Below are 22132 nucleotides of genomic sequence, written 5' to 3' on the forward strand. Positions count from 1 at the left end.
GACACCATTGTCATAAACAAAAAAAACAAAAATTATTAAACTAGATTTGTACATTTTCTGAAGAAAATTTGAGTGGTGTTTACCTGTGTAAAACTTGTGTTCAGGGTGGTTGCCAGGGTTTTGCAGCATCGTTGCTAGTTTTCTGAGTGGCTATTAGTGTGTCGCCATGTGGCTGCCAGGTTGTTCTAGGTGGTTGCAGGGACGTTGTGGCTGCTAAGGTGTTCAAAGTGGTTGTTAGCGTGGTGCTACTTGGTTGCTAGGGTGTTGTAGGTGGCTGCAGGGGTGTTGATACAAGGTTGCTAAGATGTTCTGGGTGATTGCCAGTGTGGTAGCTAGGGTGTTGCTTACTGGTCTGAGTAAAAACAGCCCTCTCCAGTGTCTATGACAGTGACACTCAAAGTCTGGAACCTCACAAGGTTAAAAGTGGCCAGCAGCATAAAGAATCATTTCTTATGTCTATTTTTCACAACATTACGCAAAATGAAGCGCTAGCTAATGTGCTGTAATAGTCTCATTTGGTTTGATTTCCATTTATTATAATGTTATAAGAGCCGCCGGTACTATTATCAGGAATTGCGCATCACTGCAGGTACGGCGTTGCCGGCTGACTTCGAGAATTGCGGAGAAGTATCTGTGCAATTGTGTGGTCAGCTCAAGGTGCTTTGTCACATGTGATGCTGTCAGCAAGGCTGAGATCATTTACTTAAAAAAACGAAAATAAAAATATAGCTGCAAGCAGCGATTACGGGCCCAAGCACCATGGGTCAATTTTCACCCGGTGGCTTTCGGAAAACAATGCATGATAGACACATGCATTAAGTAGAGTAAGCAAGTAAGACACCATGGGTGTTTCCCAATTCAAAGAATGCAGAGAATGGACTTGTGTTCTTATGAAGACCAGTCTTGCCAAGCCACCTTGGAAGAACGAACTCGGAAGGACAGGAGGACGTAGAACACATCTATTGCAATTAACCGTCACAGCACATCTGAATCCAGTGAGAGAACTACTGGCATTATAACACCAGTGACAGCAAAAAAAAATCATCACACCAGCGAGGTTTTATAGGACTAGTCACACATTAAAAGTATAAAGTCAGTAAACAGTCGTTTTCTCCATATTTATTACTGTATTAAAATGATGCCCAAAAAAACAACAAATGTTGAGTATAACAACTCTCAAGAGCCTTCAGACTTTCACGAGCTTACAGCGGGAAACTCTTGAGGAAAAAACAAAACAATAAATGTCCTTCGTCTGCCACCGTAGTACCGAGTTCTTGCCCATGTCACCATCCGATGCATCCTTGATTTCAAGGAAACATCTGGGTAATTTCCTGCGTTCTCTGTACTTGCGTTCTTGAGGATTGGAATTGAACTTCGGCAGTGGATGATGACGTAGAACGAGTCCACGAGAACGTAAGAACACAAAAGAATGCACACTGAGAAACAGCCCATGTCTTACCTTCTGCTCAGACATAATGGTTAACAACTTTGATATGTGTGGCAAATGTAATAAATGTGCAATTATGGCAAGTATGAACCCTTGAACAGTCCAAAAAAGAATATTGTTATTTGACTTGTGGCTATGATAATATCATGTACGATATCTAGAAACCCTTTACCTTATTCAGTTTGACACTGGTCTGAGTAAATTTGAAGTGACAGGGCTGAAAATAAGAAGGGTTGTTGCCAGCTGGAGGCCCTATGACCGTGACCCACCATAGCCACATTCATGTCATAAGCGTGATAAAACATATGGCTGAGTGTGTCAAATACACCCGAATACACTACAACTAGGGATGCCACGTGTACATCTGAGAAATCGCAGCTCACCGGTTTTACGATTATTTGCAATTTTTCATTATACTACAGCACTGATGCAAAAAATGCACGTGCTGTCAGCATGCTTATACATTACAAAAAGTGGCATCTTTTAATTCATCACTTTAAAAGAACCACAGCTAAAAATATTACACTTACTAGTTTGTTGTTGGATGACTAGTGGAGCATCCTGTTCCATTTGTAGAATGTGTTTCTTTCGATGACTTCTGTCTGCATGATTTACATCCGTCGTCTTCAGTCAATCATTTAAATGCTCCCTAACAGCCGATTTAAGTCGCTTTTTTTGGTGGATATGAGTCGAGTAGATCGAATTCCTCTGTTATATTTTGGAGTTTGTGTGTAGTAGCCCCAGTTTCACGTGAATTGAAAGTGCACGTTCTGTCCACGACACCTGGCTAAGCACCACGCGGCCACTGTCCGTAACCATAGTAACAGCTCCAGTACCCACACAGGCAGAAGAGTTTTCACATTTAGGCTTACAAAATCTTACGAATAACTCTTTTAAATTATATATTTATACATTATGTATATTATTTTTGCCACATCTAAATAAAGGATTTCACAGTTTTAACCGTGGATTCGAAATTCTTGCTGTTAAATTAACCAAGACATTTTTAATCGTGGTTAATATTGAGACCGTATAATCGTGGCATCCCTAAATACAACAATGTAATTTGATCCATTGCCATGACAACACTTTTTTACATCAGCGGTGTCCAGGCACTATTCTAAACAATTTTGAAGCAATTCCGGTAAATATAAGAGCACTATTTTAAAGTATTTTGTAAGTGTCACACTTCCTGCTGCCAGCTGATGGCGCTATGACTGTGACCCACAATAGCCACATCCATGTGATCAGCCCCATTACCGCTCAATTTTGCATGCAGAAGATACGACACACTTCCTGTTTCCCATTTTTTGTCATTAATTTATTGCTTCACCATGGCAACACTGTTCAATATATCAAAAAGCTGTTAGCAATTTAACATCTTCAGTGTCTTGGAATAATGTTGTCCAAATTTGGTACAGTTACGTGAATCCCCTAGGAAGAATATTTAAAAGTTCAGGGCCTGCAATTTTCAAAACAAATTAAAAATCTAAATTCAATCCAAAATGGCTGCCTTCCTGTTGGGCGGAGCTAATGACTGTAATTATGAAAGTTGTCTGGCTTGATGAGAACAATATATGTACAAAGTTTGGTGACTAGGTGAAACTGACCCCACCACATTAGTCAAAAGATGGCACTACAGAGCCCCTTCCACACCCATGTGTTCAATTTTGCCCAGGCCTAATGACTGACAACTCTAATGTGGGTGTCAATTGTCATGACAATAACATAATAATAATCATCTTAAAATGAACAATAATGCCTTCACACTTTCAGTGCTTGGGCCCTAAAAAAATGCAACAGTGAAAAAACAGGGCTCTAGGGTGCAAGCAAATGTGAGTGAAATTACTGCTTGTAAATGTGGAAAATTATTTGGTCGAACCGGTGCCAGTGACTTGTGATCTGTCATCAAAACTTATATCTATCTAAACTAAAATCATGGATGACTGACAAATGCGAGTCTGGTAAAAAAGTATCCATTTTACTAGCTATCATTTTACAATGTCACCTAGCAATGTTCTGGGCTGCCGATAAAATATCCTTGCATCACTTATGTTTGCTCACTCACGCACAATGCATGAGTAGATGCATTATTGATTTTTTTTTACCATAAAGGATAGGGTTGCATTATCATTGCATGCTATTTACCTGACTTTTACGTTTCAACCATTTTGGTGATTCTATACTAGAGGGTGCACAAAATTGTTTTTGCCAATAAGAAATACATGAACTCTGTTTTAATGTTATTTTAGACTGGGACGAAATTAAATGAATGGTAAATCTCAGAATTTTGTTTGCGTACCCCCATCGTCACCTCACCTAACACAGTATGGGAAACTCTGTCATAGAATAAGATAGTGAATAAATCACATCTACTTCAATTTGGTGGTTACTTTAGTACATTTTTGTAAGGAAAGCAATGCAAAATTGTGCATCTCAGTTAACAAGGCCTCTTGAACACAAGGTGAAAGGAGCCATGTAGGAGGCGGAGAAGGAGATGCAAAGCTCTGTTTGGATGACATCTCGTGTTCCCTCATCATTAGCAGAAGAATTCCAAACACCAAAGAGTTCAAAGGTCGGTCAAAGACAAGCTGGATTTACCAAACGCTAATTAAAAAACACTAAAATACAGTCTGCACTCAATGGCAGAGCTGCGGTCCCCCTAGACAAATAGTATGGCATTAATTGCAGCATTACAAATGCAACACCATAGCTGTGGGCACATTAGAGTGATGTCTCTTGATGGTATAGGTTACTACGTGCTTCTGAGGTTCAAAGGGCGTTAGTACTGTATATACAACCTTGTGATGCCTCAAGGGATGAGAGCAACCGTATTGTTCCAAACTTGCGAGTTTTCAGGCAAATGTTTATGGAGCAGCTCACCAAAATGAAAAAGCTTTAAAATAGAAATGAGTGATCTGAGAACAGTATTTTTGGGTAAACATCAGGAGAAAGTAAATGAAATCTTTTGTTGTGTAGTGTGGAGGAGGTGCATTTAATAGGCATTAAACAAAGACATGTTCCCACCAAACACAAGCGGGAAACACAATGGAAAAAATATGTTTATCCAACGTATGCCAATTTTGCACCTCCGAAAAGGAATGAATCATTGATGGCTCTCACCGAGGTTATTTTGAGATGGGAAAATGGCCATGAACTCTTTTCTCACACACTCACACTCTCTTTTGATGTCAAGCATTGTGTATTTAAAAGGCCTGTGTTTTCACCAAACATCTGCATATGAGTTTGAGTTGGACGTATGGTAGAGAAGGGCAATTATGACAGGATGAATATGGTGTTTGAGGGCACAAGCTCACACCGAGAGAGTGTGGAGTTCAGCACTGCTTGTGTAATCTCCCAGAGAAGAATGAAGGTTATACTTTTGAACGTGAAGGAGTTTAATGGCGTTTAGCATGAGCAGATTAAATCTAAAATTTAACAAATGGCAGGGGTCGCTCTCTATAACACACATGATGGAGTATGGAGGAGGTGAGACCAGCGCCCCTCAGAACACCCACTACTGAGTGTGATCACTGGTAGGAATAGAGGTTGTGTGACAAGTATTGAATATGAACATAATCAGGGGCTGTAAAATGAAATGCATTTGTCCAACACCTCAGCTATGAGTTACTGTTTGAAGGCAGAATTAAATGGTGAAGCTACTTTGAAAGTTACTCATAATATTAAAGTAGTCAAGCTGCTCTTTTGAAAAAATGTGAATGTGAACAGCTCTCTTGAGGTCATTCCAAAGCATCTCTATTGGGTAAAGTTCTGGGCTCTAACTGGGCCACTTCAAAAGGTGGATTTCTTTTTAGAAGCCATTCTGTAGTGGATTTACTTCAATGTTTAGGGTCATTGTCCTGTTGCATCACCCAACTTCTACTGAGCTTCAGCTGGCACACAGCAACTCTGACATTATCTTGTAGGATATCTTGATAAACCGCGAAGCAGCAAAGCAGCCCCAAATCATGATGCTCCCTCCACCGTACTTTACCGTTGGGATGATGTTTTCATGTTGGTGTGCAGTGCCCTTTGAATGCCAAACGTAGTGCTGCGTATTCTTCTCAAACAATTTAACCTAAGTTTCATCAATCCACAAAACATTTTACCAGTAGCTTTGTGTCAAGGTGGTATAGTAGACTCATGAACAGAGATGTTAACCAGTTCCAATGATTCCTTCAAATCTTTAGCTGTCACTCTTTTTTTTTTTACCTCACTGAGCATTCTGCAGTGTGCCCTTTGAGTCATCTTGGCTGGATGGCCACTTCTAGGGAGAGTAGCCACTGTACTAAATCATCTCCATTTATAGACAATTTGTCTAACTGTGCATAGATGAATATCTAAGCTCCTCAAGATAACTTTGTAACCCTTTCCAGCTTTATGCAAAGCAACAATTCTTGATCGTAGGTCTTCTGATATCTCTTTTTTGAGAGGCACGGTCCACGTCAGATGCTTCTTGTGAATAAGCAAACCCAAAATGTTTGAGTGCTTTTCATAAGTCAAAGTAGCTCTAACCCACACCTCCAATCCTGTTTCAATTGGATGCCAGGTTTGCCAACTCCTGACTCTAATTTGCTTATGTTGACGTCATTAGCCTAGGGGCTCACATACTTTTTCCAACCTACACTGTGAATATTTGAATGATGTATTCAATATGTACAAGAACAAAACAATAATGTGTGTGTCATTAGTTAAAACAGATTGTGTTTGTTCATTATTGTAACTTTGATGAAGTCAAACCAGATTTTAAGACAAATTTATACATAAATGCAGGAAATTCCAAAGGGATCCATCCATCCATCTCTCTCTTATCTATCTATCTATCTATCTATCCTACATACCATCCATCCATCCATCTCCCTTTCTTATCTATCTCCCTTTCTTATCTATCTATCTGTCTGTCTGTCTGTCTTTAGAGATCAAGGTTCAATCAGGCGTGTGTTTACCTGTGCAGACTTGGCCAGTTTTTGATTATATTCCTTCTCAAGATGCTTCAGTCTGCTGTTGCTCTGTAATGAAAGAGAGAAGAGCATTAGAGAGGGACAGAGAGAGAGAGAGAGGACACATGACACCGGATGGCTGGAAGGAAGTGCATGTAAAACACTCTGCAGTGACCTCTGTGTTGGCATGTGTGTGACTGCTGCTCCGGGCACAGTGCCAGCAGGTCTCACACCACACCAAAGCTAACATCACAGAGAGAACAATATCACATTGCTATCAGCAAAATAAGAATATGACACAAAACAAACTGCTGTATGTTTCATTGAGAAAAGCTTAATAACCATCAGAAAGATATGCAGCAACTAATACAATTATATAACTTAAATCTATTGCATTAGATAACAAAATATCAAAGCAAACAAATGCTGCTAGAGCTTTTCTCAGAACTAACTTCACCTTTCAGAGTCAAAAACATGACTTTTAATCAGCTTGTGTGGCAGTGATTTTTAGTGGATGTATGAAGTCACATCCTCTCAAGTTCACACAGCTGTCCTAGCAGAGTAACCACAGGTGGAGTTCAGCACATTAACTGTGGACATGTTCCACTAAGGTTTGACAACCACAAAATGTCACAACTGTTTTTGAATTCATTGGTCAGCACTATAATTGCTTTATCATTTAACCCTTAAACGCATACCTCGGGTCTTTAGAGACCCGGGACCTCATTCTACCCCCTGTACCTAATCCATTTTTTTGGGATTTGTGCCCACACATCTTTAGTATTCCTCAATCTATCTCATATAAAGTGTCTATCACAAAAAAACTAAAAACTTTTTTTTTTGTGGTTTAAGTACCAAAAGTGTATAGGGTCTTTAGAGACCATAGGTATGCAAGTGTCGTTTTTTGTTTTTCCCTTTCATAAATTATATTTTTTATTATTATTTCATATCTATTTAAGTTTTTTATCACAGGATATCTATTTATCTGTTTATTACAACATAAATGAGTACTATATTCATACAAATAAATACTAGATCACATTGACGTTCTGTGCAACAATGTATTCCCAACAATGGTGAATTATCAGTATTCCATATGCGTGCACACATAGATATTATACTTGTTATTTCTTCCTCAAGGTGGTTCTGATGTTTCAGTGATTGACTTTATTTATATTTGACATTGCTAGCTGATGTAGAAATAACATTGAAGTAAACTATAGCAAGTACAACACATGAACAGCATGATGACTTGTCATTTGAGTGTACTACTGAAATACTGTAAGTTGTACATCTGTTTAGACTCAATGGGTCTGCTCCAAAACCTATTGAGCTGCCTCGTTGTCTCCTGCCTACATAGGCAGCTGTCTTCTGTGGCAGCATCCTTATTGAAATGATGCCTCATAAGAGATCGATTTGGAACGCTCTACATAGGCGGCAGCTCCACGCATCATTCAAACAGCGCTCCTCACACGCAGCACAGGACTCAACTCGCAACTGATTTCAAAGATCTTCAATACAGGTGACGCAAAAGAAACGAAGCAATCCTCTAATGAGCCTAAATACACGTGGCACACACATTTTCGGTAAAAAAAAAAAAAAAAAAAAAGTAATAGTAGTTATTTATCAACACTTTTCAGTATTGAATGGATTATAATTATACTTGTATTCTAAATTTCTTTCGCTTCATCCACCATCTTGGATTTATTATGCCGCCTAGCTCATCACGGTGCATTCTGGGATTGCCAACCTGGGGAAGGATTCATACGATGCTACCTTAAAATTTGGCCAAAACAAGATATCTTAGGAGGCAGCATAATTAAGATAACTACCTTTTGGAACAGTTTTCACACCGGGAGCGCACCTATGATGCCTTAAACTACTGCCTCCGGAGGACGCTCACTGAGTATTGGAACAGACCCAATAAATGTCTGAGATAATACATATGTGTAACTTAAAGGAGACCTATTATGCCCCTTTTTACAAGATGTAATATAAGTCTCAGGTGTCCCCAGAATGTGTCTGTGAAGTTTCAGCTCAAAATACCCCACGGATCATTTATTATACCATGTTGTAAATGCCTCTTTTTGGGTGGAATCAAAAACACGCTGTTTTCGTGTGTATCTCTTTAAATGCAAATGAGCTGATGCTCCCCGCCCCCTTTCCGGAAGAGGGCTGTGCCTTTACAGCTCGTGCTTCGGATACTATAGCAATAACAAATCAGACCAATATGACTGACACCGTAAATACCGGAGTTCAGCCATATATGTATGAGCAAACGTAAATGACGCAAAACATAGGCATTTTGAGTTTGTGATAGTGCTTCTTATGTAGAAAATCACTTCCTGCCCTCCATTTGCATTTCACGACGCAGTGACGTGACATCATGTGCAAACAAGCTATAACGACATAGCTCTGGTCTCCGTGAATACAATCAGAGACAATGGTAACTTTAGCTGCATTAGCCGTGGAATCAGCTAACAAGCACATTCGGAAAGGCGATTTGCAAACATTCACAAAATATAAAGTGCGATACTTACATCTTCAGGATATAAAGCTGAAACATGAACAGTTGTTACTGATCCATGCTTGAGAGTCAAATTTTTGGAAAATCCTGCTTTATATTGACCCTCATTCACAAAGCAGTCCGGTGTAAAATGATTTGCACAAACAAACACGAATTTTGTTATGTTTTGGGGCACATTTGCTTCAAAAACAAAACTTGCCCACTGCGTCTTTCAGTGACTCTGATGCCGGGAGTAAATGAAGACTCTTATGTTCACTTTTACAGCCAACAACAGAACACTTATGACGCTTATGAAGTTGAGACATTATTCTTCTCACTGTAGCTGCTCCAGCGCAGAAAAAATGGCGGACTGTGTGTTGATCATTCAGGGGAGGATCTATGATAATAGGGTGGAGTCCGTCACCAGTTGTGGGCATGGCCTGCTCTAAAGTGATGTCACTTTAGAGCAGGTATGAAAACCAGTCATTTTGAGACACTGTTTTTGATGAATAGAAATATAAGAAAGAGGAGTGGGTGGACTTTTAACATTGTAGAGTGGCTGTGTACACACATTGCCGACTCACATTTATGTACATACACCATGTAAAAGTGAATTTTGCATAATAGGTCCCCTTTAAAGTGTAGTTTAAGTGTATCTTATGTGAAGCTCAGTACGTGTTTGACAGCCAGTTGCGTCTCACTAAATTTCAGTGTGAAATTCATGAATCTTGTTCTAGACTTGTCCTGATTTGTTGCATTCCTGTATCTCTTTGATGTACGAAAAATTATATAATTATATAAAATATATCCAAATATATTTTATTTGATTATTTTCTAATTGTCTTTTTTTGAAAATCTGACACTATCTGGGCATTTTGTACATCCATTTCTGATAGATATAAGTGCCGGGTCTCTAAAGACCTGAATATGTAAGAGTGTTTGGGAAAATTACCATGCACGTAAGGGTTAACCAAACTTTCTGTGACCTGTTTGAGTGTCTGTGTGCCTTTGTAATGGATGTGTATTGCTGTTTGCACACTTTGTTTAAATAGTTGGTCTGAACCCATTGTGTCATCAACATAAATACCACTGTGAGTGCTAGCAGCAGCTGCTCACCACTTTATCTACTGTAGAAAACGACTATGGAGAAGACGCAAAAATGCTTCATTTTCACTTTCACAAATATTATATGAAACCCCAGTGCGTACCTAATTAAAGGGACAGTTCACCCAAATATGAAAATGTTCTCATCATTTACTCACCCTCATGATAACCCAGATGTGTATGACTTTCTTTCATCTGCTGAACACAAATTTCGATTTTTTAAATAATATTTCAGCTCTGTAGGTCCATTCAATGCAAATGAATCCAAAAATCAAATTAAGGCAGTATAAAAGTAATCCATTTGACTCCAGTGGTTTAATCCATGTCTTCAGAAGTGATATGATAGCTGTGGGTGAGAAACAGATCACTATTTTAGTCATTTCTTACTGTAAATCTCCACCTTTGACCAGCCCTGACCAGAAGATATGCACAAAGATTGTTAATCACCAAAAAACAGAAGTGAAAGTGGAGATTTACAGTAAAAAAAAAAGGTATTTTTTAAATATTGATCTCTTTTTTGGAGTCTTATGGATTACTTTCATGCTGCCTTTATGTGATTTTTGAAGCTTCAAAGTGTTGATCATCATTCACTTGCACTGTATGGACCTACAGAGCTGAAATATTCTTCTAAAAATCTTCATTTGTGTTCTGTAGAAGAAAGAAAGTCATACACATCTGGGATGGCATGAGGGTGTGTAGATGATGAGAGAATTTTCATTTTTGGGTGAACTATCCCTTTAATTTTTCATGTGTTTTGTACATTGTAGAAACTTACATGTGCTGTTAAGTTTCACCGTCTGGAAATCGCAAATGAGCAAAAGGGATAGTTCACAGAAAAATGAAAATTCAGTCATCATTTCTTCACCCTCACGTCGGCAAAAACTCAAATTACTCTTAATGTGTTCTTCTCCAGAACACGTTTTTGATAAAAAAAACAAAAACAAATACAATTAAAATTAAAACACATATGTTTATTTTTATTTAATGTCCAAATATTATAGGCCTACTATAACACTAAATCTGTATTTAGAAGCTTTTCGTTGTCAAAATATTTTGGTGCAGCCAGCATGCCCTGATGATTTTTTCCATCTGGCCCACTTGCTGATGAAGCTGAAAAGCTCTGCCATATGAGTTTGAAAAGGCATGAGGGTGAGTATATGATCTATTGTTTTTTGGTGTTCTATCACTTTAACTGGAGCTATGAAGAGCTGATAACAAGAGAGATGAAGAGTTTTAAATTTAATTGTAGCATTTTTGTAGCATGTTTTTGGAAGACGTAAGACAAACAGAGCAGATCTGCATGGTGACATTTCCAATCAATGTTATTGGCCTTATGACTATGCATATACTGTATGAACGTAAACGAGACCCCCTTGTGACTCCTGTGTGCATTTTCCATTTCCCTTTTTAATTTGTAACTAGTAGCACCTAATAAACAAGCAAAATTGATGTCCTCATATGTGGACAGCGGGACAAAGTTGTGAAATTTTAATTAATACTATGTTATAGAATGTTATAGAAAGTTAAGCTATAGATTTTGTTTTTCATCAAATAGTTTATTATGTGTCCAGGAGTGTTGGTTTTTCATGTTTTTTTGAGATGTTACAGACATTACAGCTGATTTTCTATAAAGCTGAATTAATAATTCTGATTCAATGTAATGTCCAGCATCATCCAATCACTGCCATCCATGTTAAAATAAAATGATACATTATAAATTCTGAATCTATGTACTGATTATCATTGTCCCATGTCTGTCAAACATGTTGAGTGATCCAAACATCATCTGCAGCCTGAAACTGAACTATTGATCTGATTTTAGGAGTGAATGCACTTAGCTGAATAGAAAGCTATAGGATGCTCCCTTGCTCCCTATTTAGTGAATGACTTAACCTCCAGTGTGCTGTCTGTCTGCAGTTGTTTCAGCTTTTGCATGAATACATTTATTCTCAATGTGATAATGTACAGTAAATATATAGGAACAAATTTACTAATGTTAATGAATAGAACCGTATTGTACAGTGATATCAAAATAAAACAATAACAACATTTATATTGAAATGAAGCGAACTGACGCACAGAAATGATTCAAAATAATGAAAAGTTTTTCAACTTTTGAGGGCACACGGTCCTAATTTCCACATATGTGGACATCATGTTTATCAGCGCGCTGATGCGTGAAAAATGAATGGATTTTTTAAAGCTGCATATCAAACGAAACTAGAGACGCTACTCTTTACAACCAAACAGGTTTCAATCAAAAAACGTAAAGATGTTTCTTACCAGAGGCACTTTTGTTGGCGCTGCGCCAGTAGCAGCGCTTCCTGGAAATAAAGGTCATGCTGTTGTGTCACGTGATGCAGTGCGCCAGAATTTAACCCTTAAATAACAGTGTAGAGTCTTACGAACAGTATTCAGTCAGATTTAATTCATTTAAATTATGCGTACAACAAAGCCAAAATACAACGTCCACACATGTGGACGTGTGGTCACACAAGGTTAAATATGTAAAAAGTCACAAAACCTGTATATCCAATAATTACTATTCCAGTGTAAAGTATGACCAGTGAGACCCAGGACTGCGTTTACAAAGGGCTTCTAATGACCCTGGGTTTACAATTTCTAAGGTGAAAACGCAGTTTCTTGATACAGTTCTGAAAACAGCTTTCACACCAACCAAACAAACCAAAATCTGTTGAGGTTGACGCAGCTAGCCGCAGGATGAACACCTGAGCATTTGCTAAACACACACACACACACACACACACACACACACACACACTCCCTCCCTCCCTCCCTCCCTCCTAATTTCAGTCACTATCTGTCCGTCCCCTAAGGCCTTTCACACCGATGAGAGAGAAGCAGCACAACTGCAGCATCCCTAAAAAGAGTTCACTTCTGTTTCTACTGCTTGTGTTGCTATAGAGTATATTGGAAAAGTATGCCAATAATCACATCCATCAATGGCCCTATTTTAAGATTGCTACGTCAGTGCAGTGAAGTGCTATGTGATACATAATGTATGCAAGCCCATTGGGCATGGCCGTGAAATTTAGCTTTTTTTATACAACTTTAGGCGCAAGTGGGTGGGCAAAATCGTGTGGGCAAAGTGCAAGTGATATAAACGAATACATAAGGGGAAGATTGCCTCTATTTCTCACAGAAAGCTATCGCATGACTTTAGAACAGTTCCAATACATCACACAACTCATATGGACAACTTTTACTGTACTGTTTTGGGGTGCTTTTTTGAGCTTGACAGCCCCTGGTCACTGTATGATTTCATTGTATGGCAAACAGCAGCTTGGACATTCTGTTAAGTTCTCCTTTTGTGTTACCCGTAAGAAAGAAGGTGAAAATGTGTAAATGACTTTCATTTTTGCTTGAACGAACACTTTGAAGCAAAAGTGCTAACACTGATTAAGGAACAGATGCTTTTTAAACAAAGGCTACTGAAAAAATACACAGTGGGCCTCATTCATGAAACTTTCATAAATACTGTTTATGAGTAAACTCAGAGTAATTTGCGCGTAAAATGGACCTTCCCAAAAACGTTCCGCTGGATTCACAAACGCTTCGTACTCACCAGAATTGTAAGTAAAACGTGTGTATGTTAGTGAATTCCAAACATTCGTAAACAGGGGGGTGTGCACGCTCATTCACAATTATCATAATCCACGCCCACAGAAACGCCATATAAGGAAAGCTTCAGACTTGCTAGTAAATGAGAATAGGAAGATTTTAACATCTATGCGAACAGTAATAAAAGTTCTTTATTTCAAATGGAATGCATTCACATCGTAAAATATTGATTTAGCAAACACTCGCATGTTCGTTCTGAAAAGAAAGTGAGGAACTTACAGTCATCACATGCTTTTGCTGTCATCAGAGGTTCTTTTGTCAATTAAACAGTCCAAGAGGTCAACACAAATGATTTAAAATGAAGCTTTAGTGTAAAAAAATGTCCACCACCATTACTCGTCTCTGGTTCAGTTGAGCGCATCGCCATCATCACCGGCAGAACTTCTTGGGTAAATCATGATGGTAACAGTGATATTTCCCTTGCAACAGGAATAATCTTTAAAGAAACTGATAGAATGCCTGAAAAAGGTCTTTGACCGAAGCGCTGTAAGATATTACAGATTTGCATCAAGTTAGAGGGCATGCATTTTTTTTTTCGAGAAAAACTGCATCTTTCCATGAACGTTTCATCCCATGTCAAGAACTTCTGCTTGGAAAACGACAAGCAGAGTTGGGAAAATACTACAGCCTACTTTAAAAAAATAAATGCAAGCAGCAAAGAAACGTTTCTAAATAATTTTTTTTTTTTAAGGTTGATTTCACTAATTTAATTATTAGTTATTTTTTTCATTACTTAATTATACTTCTATCAAAATGTAGTCATGGCAGTTTGTTTGAGAGAACACGTTCAGATGTCTTACACATGATTTACACGTGGTCGGGAGCAGGAGTACATTCATACCAACTAACGTTTTGAAAACACAAAAACTTTCATGAATCAGAAAATGTACGTTAGAACGTCTTTACAAATGATTTTCATAAAAAAAAATTCTGCTCATGTTTCATGAATGAGGCCCAGTGAGAGAAACACCATAAATGAAGCATTTATGCTGCTGTGTGTGTGTGTGTGTGTGTGTTTCACAGTACCAGCACTTGCCAAAGGCATCTTACAGCCGAAGGGCTTTTGAGCTTCTATCAGCCGCTGCAATCACTCAGAATGCTGCTGGTGTGAGTGCACGCCCTTTGTAGTGTGCACACCAATGCATTACTGTACTTGAAAGCACAAGCCAAGCATGCAGAGCTTCACCAGACTTCATTTACTGTCTCATTCTGAACAACCACATTTAAAAAGCAGTGAGCTAATAAACACATAATACCAGACGTAATTATGAAATTATTTTAAAAGCGAACAAATGTTTTTTTTTTTTTTTTCAGTAATAGGTACAAGACCAACAGGCATTTCTCTACAGTTTTGCAGTATGTGTGTGTGTGTGTGTGTGTGTGTGTGTATGTGTGTGTTTAGTGGAGGTTTTTGGGGCTTGCTCCACAGGAATCTGGATTGTGTTGCTCAGAGAGGAAGACGGCATTTTTGTAAACATGGTTTTAGAAGCGATGGGCGTTCTCATGTATTCTAACTGCCTTGGGTTCATTGGTTCCTGGTGTTGAAGAAAAATATAGCACGCCACAGTCTGAGTATACACAAACTTAAAGGGATAGTTCAGCTAAAAATGAAAATTCTCTCACCATTTACTCACCCTCATGTCATTCCGAACCCTTTCTCTAATGTTCTGCAGAAAGTCTGAGTTTCAGAAAGTTCATTCGCAAACAGTACATTGAAAACATACAGTAGCCAGGGGCTGTCAAGCTCCAAAAATGACAACAACATAGCCTTAAGATATTAAATAGAAGTCTGTGCAACTCAAACACTATATTCCAAGTCTTTTGAAGCCAAACAAAACCTTTTTATTGTGAGGAACACACTCAAATTACGCTGATAATCCATGAAAATCATCGACCCACCCTAACCCTAACCCATCGACTCCTAACCCTAATTAAATAGCGAGAGGTGTTTCACTATCATGACTGAAATGTGAAATGGCATTAGTGAGTCTTTAAATTTCAGGGTGCAAAGTTTTTCATGCAGGAACAATGTGAAATGAAGGACAATCACATTTTTCTTGCTGTACTTTTGCATGTTACGTGTCTAAGATGAGTGTGTGCGTGTGTGTGAACACAGAGCCGGTGAAGGTGACACCATGCTAATGCAAAATAGATCAATCTACGCCTGGCCTTCCTCGTCCACTTTAAAATGTGCCATCACGTTTACATTGGCAGGTGTGTGTGTGTGTGTGTGTGTGTGGTTAGGACTGTTTGACTTTCATCACGGCTTCCAGACTGTTTTTGGGCCGGGATCTGTCACACCTCTGTTAGCAGGTGGATCAATGGATTGGCACAGAGATCAGGGAACACAGCCATGAATGCATCTGCGTGAGGATTTAGGCCGGCGGTGCTTTATTGGCCTCTAATGCTTTCAGTTGGGACGTCCTGTGCGACGTCCCATTGGATCACCCTGGGTGCTGATTTGCTGCCAGTGTGGCCACTACAAAGGCTAGCTTAGAGCATCAATAAGCGTCTTTTATTTGGCCGATGACCCCGAAGCATCTCCATCTGGTGGACTGATTTGTGTGCTCTAATGAGGCCTGAGCAGCTTACTTCATCCCTGAAAGTTGACCAGGAAATGATGCCACAACTTCGACATTTTAACTTTTAACGGTCCACTTTAGGCAGAAAACACTGACAGGTTCACACCTTTTATAATCTGAGTCTTCCTGGTGACAGGTTGAGGCAGTGTGCGAATTATAAAAGGACTTTCAGAAGGGTCAACATGAAGGAATTTCAATTGCTAATTTTCATGTCGCAATCTGTTGACGTTCAACTTGCGAAACCCAAATAGTCTTTTTGCACCAAGCGCAGCCAAACATCGACCTTTGTGAACACTTCTTAAAATATGTATAAAATACGTTTATCAGGATATATTTGTCATATGTACACCTATAATAAAATAACTTAAGCTAAATAACAACAGTAACTATTTGTCGATATACTGTCAAATACTGACCCTAAAGACTATGACACAATCATGGTGAAGTTCTTCGTACTTAGCTCAGAGCTATAAAGAAGGTCAAAACTGCTGAGCAACTGTATATTGATAGTGAACATCAAACACTGGCCACACCGCTGGGGGAGGCGTTTAGAGGGGCATTTAAATATGAGATGCACATTATCCTGGTCAACAGATTACATAAAAAAATGTGACATTAAAATGTGTTATCAGTGACTACATGCTTCTTTAAATGAACAGAATCCACACAAGATCAGTAAAAGAAGCTGTTTTAACCACTCGATGATGATTTAAAGTCATATTCAGTATGCAGCGGATAATGCGTAATTTGTCATGTTTACATTCTGCAATCATGGTGCTAATGCTAATGCTAGCACACTCAGTGATAATCTCGTCAACGAAATCGCTGAAGAAAACATTAATTGACAAAGGGTTTTTTGATTTAGTCAACGATAAAAAGATGCATCATGAACATTATTAAATAATTTTATTAAAGCATATTGTTGACTAAGATATGATAATAAAATTATACTGCAATATATTAACAGTGTAAGATATAAACAGAAGAAACATCTTGAGAATCTGTATATAGAAGAAGACAGTGTGTTGGGCATTTCTCCACTTTAAATACCTCATTCAAACGCATCCTATTTATACACGAGATTCATCAATATATCCACAACATTTATGGAACAACTTACATCAGCACAACGAAACGAATGAACATGTGAACTAAATGACGCGCTAGTCATTTAATGAACAGTTTCTATTAGAAACACGCTACACGCAATGTAATATACTTTCATGGAAAATGAATAAGTCTGTAACGCATGAAGAATTCAGAATACATGCTAACTTCTAAAAAGTAGCTAATACTTCAGTCTATTCATTATTTCACGAGCTCAGGTTTTTCACAAGGACAGCAAGTATATTTAAGTTTGATGCATGTTTACATTAGAATTTTTTTTTTTTTTTTTCAAAATATTTGAATATTTGATTAAAGGTTGGTCTGTTACAGTTTGACACTTTTTTGTCCATTTTGCACGTCATCATCAAGTAAAAGATATTATTTTCGTTGACTAAAATCATGTCATTTTTTTTCCAGAGTAAAACTGACTAAAATGAATGAATATGACATGACGAAATACTGACTCATTTTAAAGGACACTTTCATCAAAAGACTAAAACTATGACTAAAACAAAAAACTGAAAAAATTAACACTGAGCATGCTATATGTGGCCATGATATAGACCGGTTATCATCTACCAATTGTATTTTATATTCTATTTTTTTTTTTAAATAACATGACATGGTCTTGGAAAATATCTCAACTGTATATCCGAACGATCATATGGATGTAGGTCAGATTCCATCATCTCGCCAACTCTGCGCTCCAGTGTCTTCATGTTGACTGATCTCAACCGAGTGAAGAAATTAACCGGAAAAAGATGTTACCATCAAAGTAGGTGGAGCTCCAGGTCACACCCAAAGATGACATGAACTATAAAGATGACATGAACTATGATGGTGTTTCCTGAAAGTTTTGGTCTGGTAATCTGTTTTGAACCACTGCAGTGAACTCAAGAACACCTTCTTTTCCCACCCCTGGAGTTGCGAGTTCGAATCCAGGGTGTGTTGAGTGACTCCAGCCAGGTCTCCTAACCAACCAAATTGGCCCGCTTGCTAGGGAGGGTAGAGTCACATGGGGTAACCTCCTTGTGGTCGCTATAATGTGGTTCTCACTCTCAATGGCACGTGGTAAGCTGTGCGTGGATCGCGGAGAGTAGCATGAGCCTCCACATGCTGTGAGTCTCTGTGGTGCCATGCACAGCGAGCCACATGATAAGATGCGCGGATTGACGGTCTTAGAAGCGGAGGCAACTGAGACTTGTCCTCCACCACCCTGATTGAGGTGAGTAACCGCACCACCACGAGGACCTACTAAGTAGTGGGAATTGGGCATTCCAAATTGGGGAGAAAAGGGGAGAAATAAATAAATAAATAAAGAACACCTTCTTTTTGGCCAGATTTTATTAGAAATGACATCACACCCATTCTATCTCCAATTTCATTAGAACTAGTTTGGCATCTTAATGCAAACTGCTCATGCAGAGTACTGTTGTTATGGTAACCTCCTCAGGCAAACGCAACTTCTGTTTGTGAGCGTCTTTTTGGCACCACGAGAAATATGTGCTAACTAACTTGTAAGATAACCTTTGCTGCCTGAAAACGCTATTGAAACACTCATGTAATACGTAGAATTCAAATAGCTTGTGTAAGTACTTCTTAAGACCCCTCCAAACCTTTGTTTTGACTTCCTTTTGGGGCTTCAAACCTTAATGTGGAGGTGAGGATAATGGGTTTCAGACAGCATGTCAATCAGACGGTCTAACACAATAAATTGCAATGTGGACCATGTTCTTATGCTGATTGTCAAATGTCTGGTGACAGGAGACTAGGTTTTAGATGTCTTCTCCAGGGTGATATAATCTCTGAATGAGTGTCCAATGACATTGTGGTGGCTTTTACCAGTTTACTTTGGGCAGAAAATATAGACTAGCTCAGTAACACCTTCACTCATCATCCTCAGCTGCAAGAAGAGACAAAGACCCAAAGAGTGAATCACTCAAGAGTGATCAAGTTTCTGCTGACAGCAAGGCTTTTTGCACCAATGTGTTGGTTTGCATGGCACTTCAGTTGTCTTTTTGGCCACTGACTGTTCTCCGACATTAAAACGGCTGAAGCTTTCTTAAAAAAGCAAGTTCCAAGCTGATTCTCATTTGAGACACAAGTAAATGAGATATCCTTGAGCACAATGGCATATTCCACTTTGCAGGGCTATTTTTGCAGGTCAGGATTATATTCACTTGCACATTTGCCTGCCTCTAAATGACACGTAAAAGAAGAGAACTGTGGACGGTCGCTTCACTTGTCAATCAGATGGTCTCTTTCTGTCAGAATGTTCTTGTCCAGTATAAGATGCAAAATCGACCAGATGCTGATAGTCAAAAGTCTGGCTACACAAGACAAGTTTGAGGATATCTTGTCCAGGGTAATCTTATAAAAGTCTCTATAATGTGAATAGGGAATGTGTTTGTTTGGCAGTGCCAATCTTCGCTGCTCTACACTGCCCGTCTGTGGCCGTCTCTTCCTCTGTCACCAACTTTCCCAACAATCCTTACAGAGAGAGAATGAGGAACGTCGTAACTTTCATCTCAGCAGAAGAAAGCAAAACAGAATCACCAAATCCATCCACATGCCTGGCTGGTCTAAATCTGATTTTCTGCTATTAAGCTCCATTTCGCTCTCCCGATCTGCCACTCTAAGGTGATGGGGAAGTGTCTTTGATCATATTCTCCCACTGTTTTGCTCTCTGTAATCCATGACCAAAAATAATGGGATTTGGTGTATCTCCAAATGGCAGAGAAACCAGTTTGACAGAAATTAATAAGTTTCCAGGGACACAAACAATGACAAACCACATCCCAAAACACCACCATCTTCTGGAAGAGGAGAAAGACAGAGAGAATCTGAATCATAACGTTAAACAGAAACTAAAAATGGAGGTGACACATTAACAAAAAATAAATAGTTAAAAAAGAGGCAACATCCCAAGTTAGTGTGGAATGACAGCTGACAGGCGTGCCGTGGGGGAGCTGTAGTACTGATGTGTCTTTGAAGTGAGCGTGTGTTTACTGAGTTCTCGCAGACAGCGGCAGCAGCCATGTTTTCAGGGCTCAATTGACTCTAATCCTTCTTGTCACTGTTCAATGGAAATCTTGTACAAATGCCACATCCTTCTTAGTCAACAGGTACATTTTATTATGCAATGTATGCAATTATTTCAAACATTTCTCTGCCTAATTCTTTTTTTTTTCACCAAGGATTCATATGCAACAAACTCAAAGTAGCTGCAAATTGCAGTTTTAGTGTACTCTATTGTTAGTAAATAATATAATAAGTAAATAATATAATACTGCATTAATACGGCATCAATTTAAGTAAGAATGGTTTTACCAATAAAAAATGTAATCTACATGTGTTTCGTGAATGAGACCCAAAGTATGTAAAACTAGAACTGTACCAGAATGTAAAATATGATCAAATACAACAAACAAACAAACACTGCCAGCTGCGTGCTTACAATGGAAGTCTACGGGGCAACCTACAGTGATTTCTGTCAGTGTATTTGTTTGGGTTTATAAACTGAGGGATGAGTTGTAATAATTTAATTAAAAAACAACAACAACAACAACAAAAAAACAAACAACAACAACAAAATCTACACACACAGCACTAGTCTAAGGGAAAAGAAGTCTATGGGTCAACCAACAACGATTTCTGGCAATGCATTTATTTTTTGCCCAGCCCTAACAAAAAATGTCAAACATAATCTATAAAAAGGTGAAATTCTTGATGAGAGAAATGTTGGCATGCTCTTATATTATTTTTTCTTAAAAAACGGTAAAACTGGGGGCCTGTGTAGCTCAGTGGTAAAAGACGCTGGCTACCACCCTTGGAGTTCGCTAGTTCGAAACCCAGGGTGTGCTGAGTGACTCCAGCCAGGTCTCCTAAGCAACCAAATTGGCCCAGTTGCTAAGGAGGGTAGAGTCACATGGGGTAACCTCCTCGTGGTCGCTATAATGTGGTTCGTTCTCAGTGGGGCGCGTGGTGAGTTGAGCGCGGATGCCGCAGTGGGTGGCGTGAAGCCTCGAAATGCGCTATGTCTCCATGGCAACTCGCTCAACAAGCCACGTGATAAGATGCGTGGGTTGATGGTCTCAGACGCGGAGGCAACTGGAATTCATCCTCCGCCACCCGGATTGAGGCGAATCACTACGCCACCACGAGGACTTAAAAAAAAATTAGGCATTCCAAATTGGGTGAAAAAGGGGAAAAATCCCCCCAAAAAAACAGTAAAACTATTTTGTTTTAAAACATGATTATATTTGTTAATAATGCCACTTTTGTCCACCAAATCAAAGTCATGTGATGTAAACAACAGAGTTATTTTGGTAGCCATGTTGTTGTCATGTGAAGAAGAAGAAGAAGAAAAAAAAAAGGTACCCTAGAGACCACAACAAAAAGGAACATTTTCTTCAGGTCATATGGAGAAATCCTGAGAAAACTTACTGATAATCTTGACTATTTCTTGAAACTATTTTTCACCTGTATACTGTTTGTGATATATTTCATTTTTTAGGTGAATGTGCAATGTGATTTTAATAATAGTAAATAAAGAAAAGATTTTTCACCTTGAAAAGTATGTCTGAAAACACTTTATATATATAAAAACAAAACAAAAACAAAAAAACACTAATTTTACCATGTCTACACCGGACGTGAGCAGTGCGTCGTGCCAAAAGCAATAGAACCCCTTATAATCAATGATGCTGTCTACACTGGAAGTGTCCAGGTGTCCCGTTCCATTTTGCGCTGGCACTACTTCTGCCAACAACACAAATAAATGGTTTAGAAGGTTTGTGTTGAC

At 38.7% G+C, this 22132-nt stretch overlaps 1 protein-coding gene across 3 annotated transcripts in view; it reads right to left on the reverse strand.

The window, feature by feature from the left end:
* Positions 1-22132, reverse strand: part of LOC127450321 (centrosomal protein of 112 kDa-like) — a 291075-nt gene that overhangs the window by 70619 nt on the left and 198324 nt on the right. For all 3 annotated transcript variants that reach the window (XM_051714326.1, XM_051714325.1, XM_051714327.1), the window contains exon 22: positions 6394-6456. In XM_051714326.1, the coding sequence (XP_051570286.1) occupies positions 6394-6456 (63 nt within the window). The remainder of the gene's footprint in view (positions 1-6393; positions 6457-22132) is intronic.

This window comes from Myxocyprinus asiaticus, chromosome 13 (genome assembly GCF_019703515.2).
Source record: "Myxocyprinus asiaticus isolate MX2 ecotype Aquarium Trade chromosome 13, UBuf_Myxa_2, whole genome shotgun sequence".
NCBI classification, from domain to species: Eukaryota; Metazoa; Chordata; class Actinopteri; order Cypriniformes; family Catostomidae; genus Myxocyprinus; species Myxocyprinus asiaticus.